Source organism: Heterodontus francisci, chromosome 1 (assembly GCF_036365525.1).
Source record: "Heterodontus francisci isolate sHetFra1 chromosome 1, sHetFra1.hap1, whole genome shotgun sequence".
Lineage (NCBI taxonomy): Eukaryota > Metazoa > Chordata > Chondrichthyes > Heterodontiformes > Heterodontidae > Heterodontus > Heterodontus francisci.
The window spans coordinates 286,745,147-286,768,020 of NC_090371.1; the positions used below are offsets into that span (position 1 = coordinate 286,745,147).

At 49.5% G+C, this 22,874-nt stretch overlaps 2 protein-coding genes across 3 annotated transcripts in view; both read right to left on the minus strand.

Annotated features, from left to right (window-relative positions):
* The window catches only part of LOC137377586 (polycomb group RING finger protein 3), a 283,609-nt gene that overhangs the window by 90,497 nt on the left and 170,238 nt on the right, over positions 1-22,874 (minus strand). The window contains exons 5-6 of one of the 2 annotated variants that reach the window (XM_068047388.1): positions 14,622-14,677; positions 6,883-6,948 (exon numbers count right to left, since the gene is read on the minus strand). In XM_068047388.1, the coding sequence (XP_067903489.1) occupies positions 6,883-6,948; positions 14,622-14,677 (122 nt within the window). Of the gene's footprint in view, positions 1-6,837; positions 6,949-14,621; positions 14,678-22,874 lie in introns of both variants that reach the window. The other variant, XM_068047379.1, reaches the window with a different exon arrangement.
* LOC137363448 (uncharacterized) lies at positions 8,434-13,196 on the minus strand (the record flags this gene model as incomplete). The annotated part of the gene is made up of 4 exons (XM_068027296.1): positions 8,434-8,493; positions 9,587-9,592; positions 10,435-10,486; positions 13,126-13,196. Coding segments are annotated over 4 exons (189 nt in total), but the record flags the coding sequence as incomplete, so codon positions are not given.

Sequence of the window (22,874 nt, forward strand, 5' to 3'; positions counted from 1 at the left end):
CAAACCTTGCAACCAGCAGACAAAGAGTTCCATTTCATCAACTGCATTTGACCCACTGCAAAATCAGTTTGGTCCCAGTGAGCATTTTTAAAACAAACATATATCTTATACTGAAGCTCTCATCATAGCACTAAATAACACATTATTACTATTTAAAACAGTAAACTACAGCACTTTGGCAAGGAATTATTAGCTAATTCCAGTATTGTTGCTGTGACGGGCTCAGTCCAATTATTTTCCAATGCACTTTACAAAAATCGATAGAGGCAGTTTAAATTTTCAGCTAACTTGTGATAAGTGTCCTTAATAAGTGGAACCAGAATAGTTCCAATACTTTTTAAATTTAACTTCCAAATAAGGGATTTTCAGAATGAGCACCAGTTACCTCTGGCTAAAAGGAGATTTTTACAATCTCATGGAGGTATTACAATAAACCTGTCCTCTTGATTAATAATTCTATTGGAAGAAATTGATTCAAATATCAATGGAAATAGCCTTCAAGTTTCACCACTTCATCTACCACATGCTCCACATATTCTATATCAATGTAGTTTGCATAGAATTACATAGAATTTTTGTCCAGTGAAAGAGCATCACATTTTGTTTTATAGAAAAATACAACCAATAAGGCAAGATCGTGTCTGACTAACTTGATTCAATTTTGTGAACAAGTAACAAGGAGAACTGATGAGGGTAGTGCAGGATGCTGCCAGGACTGGAAAAATGCAGCTATGAGGAAAGATTGTATGATTGGATAGGCTGGGGAGATTCTCCTGGGAACAGAGGAGGCTGAGGGGAGATCTGATTGAGATGTACAAAATTGTGAGGGGCCTGGATAGAGTGGGATGGGAAAGGCCTATTTACCTTAGCAGAGAGGTCAGTGACTAGGGTGGCACAGATTTAAAGTGATTGATAGAAGGATTAGAGGGGAGAAGAGAAAAAGTTTTTTTCACCCAGAAGGTGGTAGGGGTCTGGAACTCACTGCCTGTAAGGGTAGTACAGGCAGAAACCCTCAACTCACTCAAAAGGAGTCTGGATATGCACCTCAAGTGCCGTAACCTGCAGGGCTACAGACCAAATGCTGGAAAATGGGATTAGGCCAGGTGGTTCGTTTTTCGACTGGCACAGACACGATGGGCGAAGTGACCTCTTTCTGGGTCGTAAACTTTCTATGATTCTATGAACTTTCTTTCCATTGAACAAACGATTATGGAAAGTATTAGTTATGCTCATGTGTGCAGGAAAAAAAATTCTATACCGGAAAAGTTATTCAGCAAAGCATACTAGTGGATAGATCAGTAAAATCAAGCTAACTGTCAGGAAAGAAGAGACTGAAGACATGAACCCATGTATTGAGAGTGTGATCAACGGATAAGTATGGTCTTAAATAGCAATGAACAAGAACAAAAGAACAAAGAACAGTGCAGCACAGGAACAGGCCATTCGGCCCTCCAAGCCTGCACCGATCTTGATGCCTGCCTAAACTAAAACCTTCTGCACTTCCGGGGCCCATATCCCTCTATTCCCATCCTATTCATGTATTTGTCAAGATGCCTCTTAAACGTCATTATCGTACCTGCTTCCACCACCTACCCTGGCAACAAGTTCCAAGCACTCACCACCCTCTGTGTAAAGAACTTGCCTCGCACATCCCCTCTAAACTTTGCCCCTCTCACCTTAAACCTATGTCCCCTAGTAACTGACTCTTCCACCCCAGGAAAAAGCTTCTGACTATCCACTCTGTCCATGCCACTCATAACTTTGTAAACCTCTATCATGTCGCCCCTCCACCTCCGTCGTTCCAGTGAAAACAATCCGAGTTTTTCCAACCTCTCCTCATAGCTAATGCCCTCCAGACCAGGCAACATCCTGGTAAACCTCTTCTGTACCCTCTCCAAAGCCTCCACGTCCTTCTGGTAGTGTGGCGACCAGAATTGCATGCAATATTCTACGCGTGGCCTAACTAAAGTTCTGTACAGCTGCAGCATGACTTGCCTATTTTTATACTCTATTCCCGACCGATGAAGGCAAGCATGCCGTATGCCTTCTTGACTACCTTATCCACCTGCGTTGCCACTTTCAGTGACCTGTGGACCTGTACGCCCAGATCTCTCTGCCTGTCAATATTCCTAAGGGTTCTGCCATTTACTGTAAACTTCCCACCTGCATTAGACCTTCCAAAATGCATTACCTCACATTTGTCCGAATTAAACTCCATCTGCCAATTCTCCACCCAAGTCTCCAACCGATCTATATCCTGCTGTATCCTCTGACAATCCTCATCATTATCCGCAACTCCTCCAACCTTTGTGTCGTCCGCAAACTTACTAATCAGACCAGCTACATTTTCCTCCAAATCATTTATATATACTACAAAGAGCAAAGGTCCCAGCACTGATCCCTGCGGAACACCACTAGTCACATCCCTCCATTCAGAAAAGCACCCTTCCACTGTTACCCTCTGTCTTCTATGACCGAGCCAGTTCTGTATCCATCTTGCCAACTCCCCTCTGATCCCGTGTGACTTCACCTTTTGTACCAGTCTGCCATGAGGGACCTTGTCAAAGGCTTTACTGAAGTCCATATAGATAACATCCACTGACCTTCCTTCATCAATCATCTTTGTCACTTCCTCAAAAAACTCAATCAAATTAGTGAGACATGACCTCCCCTTCACAAAACCATGCTGTCTCTCGCTAATAAGTTCATTTCTTTCCAAATGGGAGTAAATCCTGTCCCGAAGAATCTTCTCTAATAATTTCCCTACCACTGACGTAAGGCTCACCAGCCTATAATTTCCTGGATTAACCTTGCTACCCTTCTTAAACAAGGGAACAACATTGGCTATTCTCCAGTTCTCTGGGACCTCACCTGCAGTCAATGAGGATGCAAAGATTTCTGTCAAGGCCCCAGCAATTTCTTCCCTTGACTCCCTCAGTATTCTGGGGTAGATCCCATCAGGCCCTGGGAACTTATCTACCTTAATGCTTTGCAAGACACCCAACACCTCCTCCTTTTTGATAATGAGATGACTGAGACTATCTACACTCCCTTCCCTAGGCTCATCATCCACCAAATCCTTCTCCTTGGTGAATACTGATGCAAAGTACTCATTTAGCATCTCGCCCATTTCCTCTGGCTCCACACATAGATTCCCTTCTCTGTCCTTGAGTGGGCCAACCCTTTCCCTGGTTACCCTCTTGCTCTTTATAGATGTATAAAATGCCTTGGGATTTTCCTTAATCCTGTTTGCCAATTACTTTTCATGACCCCTTTGAGCCCTCCTAACTCCTTGCTTAAGTTCCTTCCTACTGTCTTTCTATTCCTCAAGTGCTTCATCTGTTCCTAGTCTTCCAGCCCTTACAAATGCTTCCTTTTTCTTTTTGGCTAGGCTCACAATATCCCGTGTTATCCAAGCTTCCCGAAACTTGCCAAACTTGTTTTTCTTCCTCACAGGAACATGCTGGTCCTGGATTCTAATCAGCTGACATTTGAAAGACTCCACATGTCAGATGTTGATTTACCCTCAAACAGCCGCCCCCAATCTAAATTCTTCAGTTCCTGCCTAATATTGTTAGAATTAGCCTTCCCCCAATTTAGCACCTTCACCCGAGGACGACTCTTATCCTTATCCACAAGTACCTTAAAACTTGTGGAATTATGGTCACTGCTCCTGAAATGCTCCCCTACTGAAACTTTGACCACCTGGCCGGGCTCATTCCCCAATATCAGGTCCAAAATGGCCCCAACCCTAGTTGGACTATCTACATACTGTTTCAAGAAGTCCTCCTGGATGCTCCTCACAAATTCTGCCCTATCCAAGCCCCTAGCACTAAGTGAGTCTCAGTCAATATTGGGGAAGTTAAAATCACCCAACACTACAACCCTGTTACCTTTACATCTTTCCAAAATCTGTCTACATATCTGCTCCTCTACCTCCCGCTGGCTATTGGGAGGCCTGCAGTAAACCCCCAACATCGTGACTGCACCCTTCCTATTCCTGAGCTCCACTCATATTGCCTCGCTGCATGACCCTTCTGAGGTGCCCTCCTGCAGTACAGCTGTGATATTCTCCTTAACCAGTAATGCAACTCCCCCACCCCTTTTACATCCCCCTCTATCCCGCCTGAAGCGTCTAAATCCCGGAACATTTAGCTGCCAATCCTGTCCTTCCCTCAACCAAGTCTCTGTAATAGCAACAACATCATAGTTCCAAGTACTAATCCAAGCCCTAAGTTCATCTGCCTTACCTGTTATACTTCTTGCATTGAAACAAATGCACTTCAGACCACCAGTCCCGCTGTTCTCCGCAAAGTCTCCCTGCCTGCTCTTCCTCTTAGTCTTACTGGCCTTATTTACTAGTTCCCCCTCATTTATTTCACTTGCTGTCCTACTGCTCTTGTTCCCACCCCCCTGCCACACTAGTTTAAACCCTCCCGAGTGACGCTAGCAAACCTCGCAGCCAGGATATTTGTGCCCCTCCAGTTTAGATGCAACCCGTCCTTCTTGTACAGGTCCCATCTGTCCCTGAAGAGATCCCAATGGTCCAGATATCTGAAACCCTCCCTTCTACACCAGCTGTTCAGCCAAGTGTTTAGCTGCACTATCTTTCTATTTCTAGCCTCACTGGCACATGGAGTAATCCCGAGATTACAACCCTCGAGGTCCTGTCTTTTAACTTACTACCTAACTCCCTAAACTCCCCCTGCAGGACCTTGTCACTCTTCCTGCCTATGTCGTTGGTACCACAACCTTTGGCTGTTCACCCTCCCCCTTCAGAATGCCCCCTGCCCATTCGGAGACATCCTTGACCCTGGCACCAGGGAGGCAACATACCTTCCTGGAGTCTCTTTCACGTTCACAGAAGCGCCTATCTGTGCCCCTGACTGTAGAGTCCCCTATAACTATTGATCTTCTGCGCTTTGTCCCTCCCTGCTGAACAACAGTGCCAGCCGTGGTGCCACTGCTCTGGCTGCTGCTGTTTTCCCCTGATAGGCCATCCCCCCCAACAGTATCCAAAACGGTATACTTGTTCGAGAGGGGGATAGCCACAGGAGATTCCTGCACTGACTGCCTGCCCCTTCATCAGTCACCCATCTATCTGCCTGCACTTTGGGTGTAACCACCTCTCTAAAACTCCTGTCTATGACACTTTCTGCCACCTGCATGCTACTAAGTGCATCCAGTTGCCACTCCAACCGATCCATGCGGTCTGTGAGGAGCTGCAACTGGGTACACTTCCTGCAGATGTAGTTGTCCGTAACGCTGGAAGTGTCACGGACTTCCCACATCTCACAGGTGAAGGACTTCACACCTCTAACTGTCATTTCTAGCACTAATTAGGTAATTAATATAAAATAAATACTTACTAAATCCTTACTAAATCCTTACTAAATTGTTATAATTAACTATATGGTCCCTAGTGCTAGATTTCTACTATAAATATTAAATGCTAACTAAATACAGTAATCTCCTCCCTCTGGTTTTGTTACTCCACTTATTAATTAGTTAATTAAGGGTTTTAATCAATTTTTACCAATGTTTTATTTTCAAATTCAGTACAGATTCCCTACCAGCCAATCAGGTCACAGCTTTCCTGTAACATCACTTTTCAGTTTTTTTTTACCAGAGGTAAGTTTTTTATACTTACAGGTCCGGAACTCCACCCTCCGAGTCTTCTCCGAGAATGTCGGCCGCGAATCCCCGAGGTAAGTTTTTTTATACTTACCGGTCCGGAACTCCGCCCTCCGAGTCTTCTCCGTGAATGTAGCCGCGAATCCCCGAGGTAAGTTTTTTATACTTACCGGTCTGGAACTCCACCCTCCGAGTCTTCTCCGAGAATGGTTATTTATCTGTTCGCTCAGTTTTGCCAAAGAGTCATGGACCCGAAATGTTAACTGTTTCTCTCTTGTATGGTTATTTATCATTTTATTGGCTAAAACCAAAAGCCCCAAACTGTTCTGCACCTATTCAAGCACACTTCAACAACTTGCATTTATATAGTTAACATAATATGTCCCAAGGCTCTTTGCAGAAGCGATTATCAAAAAACTTGACACCGAGCTACACATAAGGAGCTATTATCGAGCAGATGACCAAAATCTTGAAGAAAGAGATAGGTACAGGGGCGGAGAGGTTTAGGGAGTGAATTCTCGAGCTTAGGAGCCTTCGCAGCTGAGGGCACAACCACCAATGGTGGAATGATTAAAATTGGGAATGCAAAGATCGCCAGATTGGAGGAGCGGAGAGAACTCAGACTTGCAGGACTGAAGGTGGTTGCAGGGATAGGAAGGAGGAAGGCCATTAAGGGATTTGAAAACAAGGATGAGAATTTTAAAATTGAGACATTGATTCACTAGGAGCCAATGTAGATCAGTGATTATAGGGGATGATGGGTGAAACAGGACTTGGTGCAAGTTAGGACATTGGCACCAGAGTTCTGGATGACAAGTTTGTGGAGGTGGAAGATGGGAGGTTGGTCAGGAGTGCACTGGAATAGTCAAGTCTCGAGGTAACAAAGGCATAATTGAGGGTTTCAGCAGCAAATCTATGTTAAGATAAAATATTACTACACTCCCATCTTTACTTGGTACCTGGAAAAAGAACGCAACGGGACACTGATGATGATCTTTTCACAATTACCCCATTTTCCTCCAACATTTCACTCAACCATGCAGATAAAGACTATTTCATAAATGCAAGTATGTTAAGTTACACCCAGACAGCACAGACAAAATTCAGCTTAAAAGCAGGACAGTGCAGAATAAGTAAAGCTTTCCCAGTGCTGAGAAAGAAAATGTCAGTTGGCAGAAATGGTTCAACAGAAAAGTGACTAACCGTCATGGAGTGGGTCGAACTGTTGTTTAGCTGTGCACGTCTCACCTTTGACCTCTCCGGGCATTTCAAGGCCAAGTTTCTGATAAAAGTCTTTTTGCTTTTTTAACTCCGCTGTAAATGACAGATTAGTCAGACTTAATCATGATTAAAAATATTGTAAGGTACACTTTTTTCTGCATTTCTAAATTATAAGAATTCCTTTTAGTACATCCAGGTACAAAATAAGAATTCTAAGCCTGTAATTTGCACAAAATCTATTTCATGACCCACCATTACAGGATAATGAAACATTTTTGCAACTTATCATGTAAAACTGCAAAAGACCTCCAAACACTCAGCAGGTTAACTGAGTGCAATACACCCACAATGTTCTTGCTGAAGGTACATGACTGACTTATCTAGCCTCACCATGCCCCGTCACTTTCACCATGCGGTGTCCTCCATTAATAAAGAGTGCTTGAGAATGACAAACATTACAGATGACACTGAAACAATAGGCAGGAGATTAAAGAACACAACCCTTTATTTCCCTAATTATCTGGGTATTTACAATGAATTATTAAAGTCACATTTTTCAAATCATAACAGTTTAATTTCAGGTTGATTTCCACTTTTTGGAAATGATAAACTGATTTTAAAATGTAAGCTGGTGTGACCACAGAAGGCACAGAAGAGAAGGCTCTTTGCTCCAGTAATCCAAAACTAACCTCACTGCTTTCGCCATTCATATATCTTCCTCTGCTTTCGATGCTTTGCTTTTTCCTTAAAAAATACAATGATGTCTGCCTCAACTACTCCCTTTGGCAAAGCACCGCATGCTTGAATAACCTTTTGCACAAGCACATTTTCCAAAACACTCTCTTCACTCAAATTGTTGAATCCTCAACACTAACTGAACAGAAAACAGCTGCTCCAGGTGAGACCCTTAACTTCTCCCCCCTCATTCACATGTGCTCAGGCAAAGTTATCCTCAGACATAATCAGTTTTCACATGTACGCTGTGAAAATCGAACTCTACCTCTCCACCACTTCTCAACTCCTCCACTGTCTGTACTGTGGCACTGTCTGACTACCATCCAATCTTGGATAAACTACACTGTAAAGACTGAAATCATTATCTTTCGCCCTCAGCATAAATTCCATACACTCAGCACCAATTGCCTCCCCTTCCCCAACTACTGTGTCATGCTGAACTACTCCGTTTGCCAAGTCAGGGCCCTGTTTAACACTGAGCTGAGCTTCAAACTCAATCACCTTCATCACAAAGACCACCTATTTTCACCTCCATAACAATGTTTGTCTCCACCCCCGCTGAAATACTCATGCATGCTTTTGTCATCTCCTGATTCAACTGTTCCAATGATTGCCTGGGCAGCCTCCCATCCTCCAACTTGCATAAACCTCAGGCCACCCAAGCCTCAGCTGTCCCTATATGATCCCACTACATGTCCCGTTCATCCATCATCCATGCCCTTGAACTTCTTAAATTTAACATTTCTGCCTGGGCATTTAAATCCTTCCATGATCTCACCCCTCCCTATCTTTATAATCTCCTCCAAAACCAAACTCCTGGCCAAAAACTCTCCATCCCTCTGACTACAGCTTCTTCTGCATCTCCAACCTCTTTTGGCACAGTGGGTCAATAAACAGATACACCTGTGCACAGCAAGAATACATCCGAGATACATACCCAGCATTCTTGCTTTCTATTAAATGCAAAAACCAGCAAAATACACATGCAGGAAACATGTATGAACTGATTGCCCAATTGTGTGCTGCCAATATAACTTGCTGGGACAGCATACCTAATTCCCACCCAGTAAGGTCAGGAAGTTAGAATACGATCAAAAGTCAATATTGCCAATATTAATGGTATTAGTAACTCTGATCTTTGCCACTTGCTTCAAGGAACAAGGGATACCAGTATCACTGACTGCCTTGCATAGATCAGATTGCAAAGTAGTGTTTAATCTGTACACAGTGCAGACATTAGAGAGAAACATTGCAATTAATTTCAATGAGTCTCATTACTAATTTTTCCTGATGTTAACTCATGCTAAACTACCAATGGTAACTGGTATTATTTGCATATTTTTCCTTTCATAGCACAGCTTTTGTTTGAAATCAACCCTGTGATTGATCAAATACAAAACCCAGTAACATTTTCCATTTTTATGTGCAAAATTGCAACAGATTTGAAAGTTTAAATGTTGGTTACCATAACAACTGAGTTTGTAGCTCTAAATGCTAGAGATTAAGAGATCATTGAGACATTATATAATTGTGCATAGAATACATGAGATTATATAGAATGTGGTGTATGCGTTGAAAGGGAAGACAATTTTTTTTTAAGACTGAATCGACTACTAAGGTTAAATTTGTACAGATAACCTGTAATTGCCATGAACGTTATTTCCACAGCAACTTCCATGAAAGCATTCTTTGAAATTTGAGACTATTTCCAGACAGGGATGCCTGAAAGTGTGTTATCATTTCAGCATGAGTTCCAATGGATGTCTGCAATGCAGTACTTGTATTCGTTTAGTAGTACGTTACAAGGGGGAGTTTAACACTGAACAGCCGAGTCAACACAATGAGAATTGTTAAAGACAGGGACCTCTTCAGGTTTATGTTTAAGGCTTCAACTAATGAAAGAATTTTGCACAGTGGTCTGACATAGTTGCAAATACTTACTTCAGGTATTTAAACAAAACCAGAATATAAATTAACCATTATAAATGTAACATACCTGACCCTGAAGAACATAAAAAATAGGGCTTTTAACAATCAGCTTGAATAAACACCAAAAGAAAGATCAGCAAATGAATCCATAGTGCTAAATGCAACAATTTCAGACTTCCAATTAAATTAGATTTTTTTTTTTGAGAAGTGTTTTTAATCATGAATGAAACCTATCCTGATTAGACCCAACAGTTAAGCAATCTGGCTCGAATGATTTTATGAGCGTGTTGCAGAAGCTAGTTATCATGCAGAACAACGTGAAGTACGTCATAGTTCTGTATTCTGAACTTATACAAAGCTGTGAAAAACTATAAACTAATATAAACTATGAGCAGGATAGAAACTATAGGTGTGACAATGGGAAACAGGATGGTTGCTCTGAATTGTCATAGTAATTGTAATAATAATTCTTGCCAACAATGCTAGAACTTAGGTTAGGAGTCTCTGATTTGCGGAAGGAGATTGAAGTGGGGGTGAGGGAGGGGGAAGGAGAGGGAGAGGGAGGGGGAAGGAGAGGGAGAGGGAGGGGGAAGGGGAGAGCGAGGGAGGGGGAAGGGGAGAGGGAGGGAGGGGGAAGGGGAGAGGGAGGGAGGGGGAGGGAGGGAGAGGAGGGGAGGGAGGGAGAGGAAAGGAGGGATGGGAGAGGTGGAGAGGGAGGGGGGAAGGAGGTGGAGGGAGGGGGGAGGTGGAGAGAGGGAGGGGGGAAGGAGGAGGAGGGAGGGGGGAAGGAGGAGGAGGGAGGGGGGAAGGAGGAGGAGGGAGGGAGGGAGGGAGGGAAGGAGGGGGCGGAGGCGGAGGGGGGAGGCGGCGGGGGGGGAGTTGGAGGCGGAGGGGGGGAGGCGGAGGGGGGGAGGCAGAGGGGGGGGGAGGAGGCGGCGGAGGGGGGGGAGGAGGCAGCGGAGGGGGGGAGGGAGGTGGAGGGGGGAGTTGGTGGGAGGGAGGGGGAAGGAGGAAGGGTGGGAGGGGAGGAAGGGTGGGAGGGAGGGAGGGAAGGGGGAGGGAGGGAGGGGAGAAGGAGGAGGGAGGGAGGGAAGAGGGATGGGGGAAGGAGGGAGGGGGAGGGAGGGAAGGGGGAGGTGGAGAGAGGGAGGGAGGGGGAGGTGGAGGGAGGGAGGGAGGTAAGGAGGAGGAGGGAGGGAAGGAGGAAGGGACGGGTGAGGGGCGGGGGCGGGGCGAGTGAGGGGGCGGGGCGAGTGAGGGGGCGAGGGAGGGGCGGGGCGAGGGAGGGGCGGGGCGAGGGAGGGGCGGGGCGAGGGAGGGGCGGGGCGAGGGAGGGGCGGGGCGAGGGAGGGGCGGGGCGAGGGAGGGGCGGGGCGAGGGAGGGGCGGGGCGAGGGAGGGGCGGGGCGAGGGAGGGGCGGGGCGAGGGAGGGGCGGGGCGAGGGAGGGGCGGGGCGAGGGAGGGGCGGGGCGAGGGAGGGGCGGGGCGAGGGAGGGGCGGGGCGAGGGAGGGGCGGGGCGAGGGAGGGGCGGGGCGAGGGAGGGGCGGGGCGAGGGAGGGGCGGGGCGAGGGAGGGGCGGGGCGAGGGAGAGGCGGGGGCAGGGGGAAGGGAGGGGGAAGGAGATGGGTGGATGGAGGAGGGGGGATGGGGAAAGGAGGAGGGAGCGGGGAGGAGGAGGAGGGAGGGGAGGTGGAGGGGGGAGGTGGAGGGAGGGGAAGGAGGAGGAGGGAAGGAGGAGGTGGGAGGGGGGGGAAGGAGGAGGTGGGAGGGGGGGGAAGGAGGTGGTGGGAGGGGGGGGGAAGGAGGAGGTGGGAGGGGGGGGGAAGGAGGAGGTGGGAGGGGGGGGAAGGAGGAGGTGGTAGGGGGGGGAAGGAGGAGGTGGTAGGGGGGGGAAGGAGGAGGTTGGCGGAGGAGAGAGGGAGGGTGGCGAAGGAGGAGAGGGGGAGGGTGGAGGAGGAGAGAGGGTGGGTGGAGGAGGAGGAGAGAGAGGGTGGGTGGAGGAGGAGGAGAGAGAGGGTGGGTGGAGGAGGAGGAGAGAGGGTGGGTGGAGGAGGAGGAGAGAGGGTGGGTGGAGGAGGAGGAGAGAGGGTGGGTGGAGGAGGAGGAGAGAGGGTGGGTGGAGGAGGAGGAGAGAGGGTGGGTGGAGGAGGAGGAGAGAGGGTGGGTGGAGGAGGAGGAGAGAGGGTGGGTGGAGGAGGAGGAGAGAGGGTGGGTGGAGGAGGAGGAGGAGAGAGGGTGGGTGGAGGAGGAGGAGGAGAGAGGGTGGGTGGAGGAGGAGGAGGAGAGAGGGTGGGTGGAGGAGGAGAGAGGGTGGGAGGAGGAGAGGGTGGATGGAGGAGGAGGAGAGAGGGTGGGTGGAGGAGGAGGAGAGAGAGGGTGGGTGGAGGAGGAGGAGAGAGAGGGTGGGTGGAGGAGGAGGAGGAGAGAGGGTGGGTGGAGGAGGAGGAGGAGAGAGGGTGGGTGGAGGAGGAGAGAGGGTGGGAGGAGGAGAGGGTGGATGGAGGAGGAGGAGAGAGGGTGGGTGGAGGAGGAGGAGAGAGGGTGGGTGGAGGAGGAGGAGAGAGGGTGGGTGGAGGAGAGGAGGAGGAGGAGCAGGAGGAAGGGGGGGGAGGAGGGAGGAGGCGGAGGGGGGAGGAGGAGGAGGCGGAGGGGGGAGGAGGAGGGGGAGGAGGCGGAGGGGGGAGGAGACGGAGGGGGGGAGGAGGTGGCAGAGGGGGGGGAGGAGGTGGCAGGGGGGGGGAGGAGGTGGCAGAGGGGGGGGAGGAGGTGGCAGAGGGGGGGGAGGAGGTGGCAGAGGGGGGGGAGGAGGTGGCAGAGGGGGGGGAGGAGGTGGCAGAGGGGGGGGAGGAGGTGGCAGAGGGGGGGAGGAGGTGGCAGAGGGGGGGAGGAGGTGGCAGAGGGGGGGAGGAGGTGGCAGAGGGGGGGAGGAGGTGGCAGAGGGGGGGAGGAGGTGGCAGAGGGGGGGAGGAGGTGGCAGAGGGGGGGAGGAGGTGGCAGAGGGGGGGAGGAGGTGGCAGAGGGGGGGAGGAGGTGGCAGAGGGGGGGAGGAGGTGGCAGAGGGGGGGAGGAGGTGGCAGAGGGGGGGAGGAGGTGGCAGAGGGGGGGAGGAGGTGGCAGAGGGGGGGAGGAGGTGGCAGAGGGGGGGAGGAGGTGGCAGAGGGGGGGAGGAGGTGGCGGAGGATGGGGGGGACGAGGGGGGGGGAGGATGGGGGGGAGGAGGGGGGGGGAGGAGGTGGCGGAGGAGGGGGGGGGAGGAGGTGGCGGCGGAGGGGGGGGGAGGAGGCGGCGGAGGGGGGGGAGGAGGCGGCGGAGGGGGGGGGGAGGAGGCGGAGGGGGGGGAGGAGGCGGCGGAGGGGGGGGAGGAGGCGGCGGAGGGGGGGGAGGAGGCGGCGGAGGGGGGGGAGGAGGCGGCGGAGGGGGGGGAGGAGGCGGCGGAGGGGGGGGAGGAGGCGGCGGAGGGGGGGGAGGAGGCGGCGTAGGGGGGGGAGGAGGCGGCGGAGGGGGGGGGAGGAGGCGGCGGAGGGGGGGGGGAGGAGGCGGCGGAGGGGGGGGGGAGGAGGCGGCGGAGGGGGGGGGGAGGAGGCGGCGGAGGGGGGGGAGGAGGCGGCAGAGGGGGGGGAGGAGGCGGCAGAGGGGGGGGAGGAGGCGGCAGAGGGGGGGGAGGAGGCGGCGGAGGGGGGGGATGAGGCGGCGGAGGGGGGGGATGAGGCGGCGGAGGGGGGGGATGAGGCGGCGGAGGGGGGGGATGAGGCGGCGGAGGGGGGGGATGAGGCGGCGGAGGGGGGGGATGAGGCGGCAGAGGGGGGGGAGGAGGCGGCGGAGGGGGGGAGGAGGCGGCGGAGGGGGGGAGAGGGGGAGGCGGCGGAGGGGGGGAGGGGGAGGGGGAGGCGGCGGAGTAGGTGGAGGGGGGAGTTGATGGGAGGGAGGGGGAAGGAGGAGAGAGGGAGGGGGAAGGAGGAGAGAGGGAGGGGGAAGGAGGAGAGAGGGAGGGGGAAGGAGGAGAGAGGGAGGGGGAAGGAGGAGAGAGGGAGGGGGAAGGAGGAGAGAGGGAGGGGGAAGGAGGAGAGAGGGAGGGGGAAGGAGGAGAGAGGGAGGGGGAAGGAGGAGAGAGGGAGGGGGAAGGAGGAGAGAGGGAGGGGGAAGGAGGAGAGAGGGAGGGGGAAGGAGGGGGAGGGAGGGAGAGGGAAGAACGAGAAGGAGGAGGAGGGAGGGAGGGGAGAAGGAGGTGGGAGGGAGGGAAGAGGGGTGAGGGAGGGCGAGGAGGGAGAGAGGGAGGGGGAAGGAGGAGGAGGGAAGGAGGAGGAAGGAGGAGGGAGCGGGAAGGAGTAGGAGGAGGGAGCGGGAAGGAGGAGGAGGGAGGGGGTGGGAGGGGGGGAAGGAGGAGGAGGGAGGGAGGCGGAGGAGGAGAGAGGGAGGGTGGCGAAGGAGGAGAGAGGGAGGGTGGCGAAGGAGGAGAGAGGGAGGGTGGCGAAGGAGGAGAGAGGGAGGGTGGCGAAGGAGGAGAGAGGGAGGGTGGCGAAGGAGGAGAGAGGGAGGGTGGCGAAGGAGGAGAGAGGGTGGGTGGAGGAGGAGAGAGGGTGGGTGGAGGAGGAGAGAGGGTGGGTGGAGGAGGAGAGAGGGTGGGTGGAGGAGGAGAGAGGGTGGGTGGAGGAGGAGAGAGGGTGGGTGGAGGAGGAGAGAGGGTGGGTGGAGGAGGAGAGAGGGTGGGTGGAGGAGGAGGAGGAGAGAGGGTGGGAGGGGGGAGGAGGGGGAAGCAGGAGGGAGGGAGGAAGGGGGGAGGAGGGAGGGAGGAAGGGGGGAGGAGGGAGGGAGGGAGGGGGAAGGAGGAAGAGGAGGGGGAGGGAGGGAGGGAGGGGGAGGAGGGGGGAGGGAGGGACGGAGAGGGGAGGAGGAGGGAGGGAGGGGAGGGGGAGGAGGAGGAGGGAGCGAGGGGGAAGGAAGGGAGGAGGAGGGAGGGAGGGAAGAGGAGGTAGGGAGTGGGAAAGGAGGAGGAGGGCGGGAGGGGGAAGGAGGAGGGAGGGAGGTAGGGGCGGAAAGGTAGAGTCAGGGGGAGCTGAAAGAATAGGAATAGTTCAGAAAAAATTAAAAACTTCGAACTTACCTTCTTGGAGACCAGGCACCAGTTTGTAGACAATATCTTGCATTGTGCGATCATGTCTGGGAAACACATCATAAAATGTAATGAATACAGAATTGCTGTTAGCTAAATGAAATAATTGAGCCTTTACAGCTGTATTCTTCACACAATTCAGCATCCAAATATCCACACTCCATTCAAAGTTAAAATGTGTGGATAGAAGCTAACAAAGTCAACAATCACCACAATTTTATTATTGATCTCCTTCGAGCAGCGAAGGTTAAGGGGAGGTTTAATGGAAAATTGTGAGGGGTTTTCATACAATAAATAAAAAGAAACTGCTCCCCATTGGGGAGGAGGGTCAGTAACCAGAGGACACAGATTTAAGATAATGGTCAAAAGAACCAGAGGCAAGATTGGGTAACTTTTTTTTTAACGCAGCAAGATGTTGCAATCTCGAACGTGATGCTTGAAAGGATTGTGAAATCAGATTCAATAGTAACTATTGAAAGAAAATTCGATGAATATTTCCGAAGGAAACATCTGCAGAAATCTAGGAAAAGAGCAGGAGGAGTGGGACTAATTGGAACATCCTTGGAGGGAGGTTTGCTAGTGCTGTTGGGGGTGGGGGGGGGGGGGGGGGGTTTAAACTAATTTGACAGGGGGATGGGATACAGAGTGGAGGTACAATAGGGAGTGATGCACAGGAAAAAATAAAGAAGTGAAACGAAGTGAGTCTGGAAGGCAGAGCAAATATAGACCTGTCAAGGCACAAGGGAATAATGCATGGCTGGTTTGCATCTATTTAACGCAAGGAGTCTTACAAGTAAGGCAGATGAATGTAGCACATTTATTAACACATGGCATTATGATATTATTGCTACCACAGACATGGTTGAGAGAAGGGCAGGATTGGCAGCTCGATATTCCAGGGTATAGAATCTTCAGGCGTGACAGTGGGGGGGGGGGGGGGGGGGGGGGGGGGGGAGGGGGTTGTAAAAGAGGAGGTGGCATTGCACTGTTGATAAAGGAGTCAATTACTGCAGTAAGGAGGGATGCTATCTTAGAAGGTTCCTCAAATGAGGCCATATGGGTAGAACTTAAAAACAAAAAGAGGACAATCACTTGGCTGGAGTGTACTACAGGCCTCCAAACAGTCAGGGAGAGATAGAGGAGCAGATATGTAGGCAAATCTCAGACGTGTAAAAATAATAGGGGATTTCAAGTTCCCCAATATCAACTGGGGATAGTCATAGTGCAAAAGGCTTAAAGGCAGTGGAATTCTTCAAGTGTATCCAGGAGAGCTTTTTGAGCCAGTACGTAGAAAGTCCTACAAGAGAAGGGAAGGTACTGGACCTAATCTTAGGGAATGAAGCCGGACAAGTGGTAGAAGTGTCAGTGGGGAAGCATTTCGGGGATAGTGACCATTACTCTAATGGTACCACATTAGTTGTCTTCCAGTCCTCTGGCACCTCTTCTGTTGCCAGAGAGGATTTGAAAATTTGTGTCGGAGCCCCTGCTATCTCCTCCCTTGCCTCACATAACAGCCTGGGATACATCTCATCTGGGCCCTGGGGGATTTATCCACTTTTAAGCCCGCTAAAACCGCTAATACCCGCCCCCCCCCCCTCCCTGACCCGAAACGTTAACTCTGCTTCTCTTTCCACAGATGCTGCCAGACCTGCTGAGTGAATCCAGCATTTCTTGTTTTTGACTCTAATAATTAAGGTAGTTATGGGAAAGGACAAAGATGGACTGGAAATAAAAGTACTGAATTGGGGGAAGGCTGATTTCAATATGATAAAACAGGATCTGGCCAAAGTGGACTGGGAGCAGCTACTTGTAGGAAAGTCGACATCAGACCAGTGAGAGTCATTCTAAAAAGAAAGTGTTCAGTGCCAACATGTTCCCGTAAAGGTGAAAGGTAGGACCAAGAAGTCCAGGGAACCCTGTCAAGGGATATAGAGGATTGGATCAGTAAAAAAAAAAAGCTTATGGCAGATTCAGAGCACTGAAAACAGTGGAGGCACTAGAGGAGTATAGAAAGTGTAGGGGGTACTTAAAAAAACAAGTAATTAGGAGAGCGAAGAGGGGACATGAAAAAACACTGGCAGGCAAGATAAAGGAAACTCCCAAGGCCTTTTATAAGTATTTTAAGGGCAAGAGGATAACCAGGGAAAGAGTAGGGCCCATTAGGGACCAAAGTGGCAATGTGTGTGTGGAGCCGGAGGACATAGGTGAGGTTCTAAATGATTACTTTTCACCTGTGTTCACTATGGAGAAGGACGATGTAGGTGTAGAGATCAGGGAGGGGGATTGTGATATACTTGATCAAATTAGCTTTGAAAGGGAGGGGGGGGCGGGTATTAGCGGTTTTAGCGGGCTTAAAAGTGGATAAATCCCCAGGCCCAGATGAGATGTATCCCAGGCTGTTATGTGAGGCAAGGGAGGAGATAGCAGGGGCTCCGACACAAATTTTCAAATCCTCTCTGGCAACAGAAGAGGTGCCAGAGGACTGGAAGACAACTAATGTGGTACCATTGTTCAAGAAAGGAAACAGGGATAAACCAGGTAATTACAGGCCGGTGAGTCCAACATCAATGGTCGGGAATTCTGAGGGACCGGGATTATTCTCCACTTGGAGAGGGAAGGAATTATCAAGGATAGTAAGCATGGTTTTGTCAGGGGGAGATCATGTCTAACAAATTTGTTTGAATTTTTTGAGGTGGTGACTAGCTGTGTAGATGAGGGTAAAGCAGTTGATGTAGTCTATATGGACTTCAGTAAGGCTTTTGATAAGGTCCCGCATGGGAGATTGGTCAAGAAGGTAAGTGCCCATGGGATCCAGGGATTTTGGCAAATTGGATCCAAAGTTGGCTTTGTGGCAGGAGGCAGAGGGTGATGGTTGAGGGTTATTTTTGCAATTAGAAGCCTGTGACCAGTCGGGTACAGCAGGGATCGGTGCTCAGACCCTTGCTGTTTGTAGTGTACGTTATTGATTTAGACATGAATATAGGAGGTATGATCAGTAAGTTCGCAGATGACACGAAAATTGGTGGTGTCGTAAATAGTGAAGAGGAACGCCTTAGATTACAGGATGATATAGATAGGCTGGTAAAATGGGCGGAGCAGTGGCAAATGGAATTTAATCCTGAGAAGTGTGAGGTGAAGCATTTTGGGAGGATTAACAAGGCAAGGGAATATACAATGGATGGTAGGACCCTAGGAAGTACAGAGGGTCAGAGGTAACTTGGTGTACTTGTCCAGAGATTACTGAAGACAGCAGTACAGGCAGATAAGGTGGTTAGGAAAGCATATGGGATACTTGCCTTTATTAGCCGAGACATAGAATATAAGAGCAGGGAGGTTATGATGGAGCTGTATAAAATGCTAGTTAGGCCACAGCTGGAGTACTGTGTACAGTTCTGGTCACCACACAATAGGAACGATGTGATTGCACTGGAGAGGGTGCAGAAGAGATTCACCAGGATGATGCCTGGGCTGGAGCATTTCAGCTATGAAGAGAGACTGAAAAGGCTTGGGTTGTTTTTCTTAGAGCAGAGAAGGCTGAGGGGGGACCCTCAGGTGTACAAAATTATGAGGGCATAGATAGGGTAGATAGGAAGAAACTTTTTCCCTTAGCAGAGGGGTCAATAACCAGGGGGCATCGTGTTAAAGTAAAGGGTAGGAGGTTTAGAGGGGACTTGAGGAAAAATATTTTCACCCAGAGGGTGATTGGAATCTGGAGCACGCTGCCTGAAGAGGTGCTAGAGGCAGGAACCCTCACAACAGTTAAGAAGTATTTAGATGAGCACTTAAAACACCATAGCATACGAAGCTACGGGCCAAGTGCTGGAAAATGGGATTAGAATAGATAGGTGCTTGATGGCCGGCATGGACATGATGGACCAAAGGGCCTGTTTCTGCGATGTATAACTCTATGACTCTATCAAAGAGCCGGCATGTAGCACAAAGTCCAGCTTGACGGAGTAATGCTGCAAGAATACTCAACTCAGGGAATTTGGTGAGTGAGGGAATTCAGCAGAGTGACGAAAGAGGTGCTGTTCTGGTCCTTTACAAAGCAAGGAATGGTTCAAGGGAAAGAGGAGACAACAAGATCAGAAAGCTGTAATCTGAAGGCATTAATCAGGTGAGCAGGGAAGCAATTATCTATATTAGAGACTCACCAGCAGCGGCAGCAGCAGACATGGGTGGAGACTGAGCATAGCGACCAAGGAGTTAAAGTGGAGTAAATCTTCAACAACAGTAACATCCGCAAAATAGCTTTAGTGACATCCCAACCAGGGAAGAATCCGATTGGTGAGTAGTTGGTGTTCCTAGGTAATAGTCTAAAAAGTGAAGGCATAGCAGGGAACCTCAGCCCCACGGAACGCACATCCTGTGCCATGTTGAAATCCTGGACATTTCCCGTGGCCTGGACGACCACATGAGTAGGAAGCGTCGCCAGCTAGTGCAACTTGAGTTCTGGGTTTCAGAGCTTGAGCGGCGACTGGATTCACTAGGGGATATCAGCAAGGCTGAGAGCTTTGTGGACAACACGTTTCTGGAGGTGTGCAGGCAGGGAGGGAATGGGTGACTGCCAGAAGGACCAAGAGGACCTGACAGGTACGCCAAACTAATTCCTGGGATGGAGGGATTGTCCCAAGAGGAAAGATTCAATAGATGAGGTCTTTATTCTCTAGCGTTTAGAAGAATGAGAGATGATCTCATTTAAACAAACAAAATTCTTACAGGGCTTGACAGGGTAGATAACAGGAAGGATGTTTTCCCTAGCTGAAGAGTCTAGAACCAGGGACACCGTCTCAGAATAAGGGGCAGGCCATTTAGGATTGAGATGAGGAAGAATTTCTTCACTCAGAGGATGGTGAACCTTTGGAATTCTCCGCTCCAGAGAGCGGTGGAGGCTCAGTCGTTGAGCATGTTCAAGACCTAGATCAATAGTGGGGAAAATTCTAGAGTCCAGTATCAAAGAATTTATAGCAGAGCACTTGGAGAACAGTGGTAGAATCAGATGGAGTCAGCATGGATTTACGAAAGGGAAATCATGCTTGACAAAATCTGCTAGAATTCTTCGAGGATGTAACTAGTAGAGTTGATGAGGGGGAGCCAGTGGATGTGGTTTATTTGGACTTTCAGCAGGCTTTCGACAAAGTCCCACATAAGAGGCAAGCGTGTAAAATTAAAGCGCATGGGATTGGGGATAGTGTATTGCGATGAATAGAAAATTGGTTGGCAGACAGGAAAAAGAGTAGGGGTAAATGGGTCTTTATCCGAACCTCAGGCAGTCACTAGTGCAGTACCGCAGGGATCAATGCTAGGACCCCAGCTATTCGCAATATATATTAATGATTTAGATGAGGGAAATAAATGTAATATCTCCAAATTTGCAGATGACACAATACTGGGTGGGAGGGCGAGTTGTGAGGAGGATGCAGAGAGGCTTCAGGGTGATTTGGACAAGTTGAGTGAGTTGGCATATGCTGGCAGATGCAGTATAATGTGGATAAATGTGAGGTTATCCACTTTGGTAGCAAAAACAGGAAGGCAGATTATTATCTGAACGGCTATAAACTGAGAGAGGGGAATATGCAACGAGACCTGGGTGTCCTCACACACCAGTCACTGAAGGTAAGCATGCAGGTCCAACAGGCAGTAAAAAAGGCAAATGGTATGTTGGTCTTCATAGCGAGAGGATTCGAGTACAGGAGCAGGGATGTCTTGCTGCAATTATACAGGGCCTTGGTGAGGCCACACCTGGAATATTGTGTGCAGTTTTGGTCTCCTTATCTGAGGACGGATGTTCTTGCTATAGACGGAATGCAGCGAAGGTTTACCAGACTGATTCCTGGGATGGTGGGACTGACATATGAGGAGAGATTGAGTCGGTTAGGATTATATTCGCTGGAGTTCAGAAGAGTGAGGGGGGATCTCATAGAAACCTATAAAATTCTAACAGGACTTGACAGGCTAGATGCAGGAAGCATGTTCCCGGTGGTGGGGGAGGCCAGAACTAGGTCTAAGGATACGGGGTAAACCTTTCAGGACTGAGATGAGGAGAAATTTCTTCACCCACAGAGTGGTAAACCTGTGGAATTCACTACCACAGAAAGCAGTTGAGGCCAAAACATTGTATGTTTTCAAGGAGGAGTTAGATATAGCTCTTGGGGCAAAAGGGATCAAAGGATATGGGGGGAAAGTGGGAACAGCCTACTGAGTTGGATGATCAGCCATGATCATAATGAATGGCGAAGCAGGCTCGAAGGGCAGAATGGCCTATTTGCTATGTTTCTAATAGATATTTCTTCATATTAAAAACATCAAGGGATATTGCAGGAAAATGGTGTTGAAGTAGAAGATCAACCATGATCTCATTGAATGCTTGAAGGGCTGAATGGTCTACTCCTGCTCCTATTTTTTTATGTTCTTATGGCAGGCAGACCAGCGATCTAATGAGTGCATTACACTCTCCAACTAGTATTCAGTTCTGAACACCACTGAGAGTGATGGTTTCTCGAGGGTGTGCAGGTAAAGCCAAGTCGACGGCTCCATGGGTGGCTCAGCTGCACAGGTGAGTTGGATGAAGAGTAAAAGAGCAATAATGATACGTGATTCAATAACAGGGGAAACAGAGAGGTACTTCTGCAGCCGCAGACATGACTCCAGGATGCTATGTTGCCTCCCTGGTGCCAGGGTCAAAGATGTCACTGAGCAGCTGCAGGACATTCTCCCTCCTGTGATCACCGCCTTTCTTCCTCGCTCTCGCCTGCTTGCTGCTCCACCCCACCGCTTCCCCCACCCCTCGCCCTCGCATCCCGCTGCTTCTCTGGGCGTCAAGGCAGTAAGCAAGTGGTGGGAGGGAATGGCGAGCAGTTGAGAGCAGGGGACAAAGTGGCGAGCAGGCAAGAGAAGCAGTGATCGCAGGAGGGAGCAGTGTACTGTTTAGGGGGGTGGAGGCCGCAATCGCGGCCATTGAGGGGTGATGGGGCTGCATTTGCACATGTGCCAGTACTGCGTCACCTAGTGGTTTCTTTGTCAGCAACCAAAGCCGCCTTAAAACGTATTCAGGATAACTTTTTTTTGAAGTCAGTACGTAGCAAGTCCAACAGAGTGCGGTTCTGGACTTAGTTTTAAAGGAATTAAGCTGGACAGGTGGAAGGGGTCTCAGGTGCGGAGCACTTTGGTTGAGATGATTATAATTCAGTTACATTTGGGTCATTATGGAAAAAGACAAAGATAGACCAGGAATAAAAGCTCGCAATTGGGGAAAAGCTAATCTTACTAAGTTGAGAGGTGATTTGGACGGGGAAACAGCTACTTGAAGGTAAATCAGTGCCAGATCAGTGGGAGGCATTCAAGGAAGAGATAGTGAGGGTTGAGAGCAAATATGTTCCCTTAAAGGAAAAGAGTGGGACTAACAAATCCTATGCTTCCTGGATGTCATAGCACTTAAAGGAGAGGATAAAGAGAAAAAGGGAAGTTTGTGACAGATACCAAGGGCTCAATACTGCAGAAAACCTAGTGTAGGGGTGAAATTAAAAAGGAAATTAGGAAAGCAAAGAGAGGGCATGAAAAAATATTGGCAAGTAAAATCAAGGAAACCCCAAGTTTTTTTTTATAAGTACATAAAGAGCAACAGGATAACTAAAGAAAGAGTAGAGTCTATTAGGAACCATTAGGGTATCCTATGTGTGAAGGTGGAGGACATTAGTATGGTTCTTAATGAGTGCATTACACTTTATATAATAGAATCATAAAATAGTTCAGCAGAGAAGGAGGCCTTTAGGCCCTTTGCATCTATTTGCACAAAAGAGAGGGAGGATACGGACTTTGCAATCGAGGAATGTGAAATATTAGATGAAATTAGCATAGCGAGGGGGGAAGTATTATGGATTTAACATCTTTGAAAGTGGATAAATCCCCAGGCCCGGACAAAATGTCTCCTAGGCTGTTCAGGAAAGCAATAGAAGAAATAGCGGAGGCTCCGACCATCATTTTCCAATCCACTCTGGCTACAGGTGTGGTGCCAGAGGACAGCTAACATTGCACCATTGTTTAAAAAAGGACAAATGGATAGACAGAGTACTTACAGGCCTGTCAGCCTAACTTCAGTGGTGGGAAAATAATTGGAAAAAATTCTGAGGAAAGGTTATTTTCTTTGGAATACAGGAGGATAAATGAGGATAAATCTTCATTTAGAAAGACATGAATTAATCAAAGACAGCACAAATTTGTTAAGACAAAGTCATGACTGAGTAA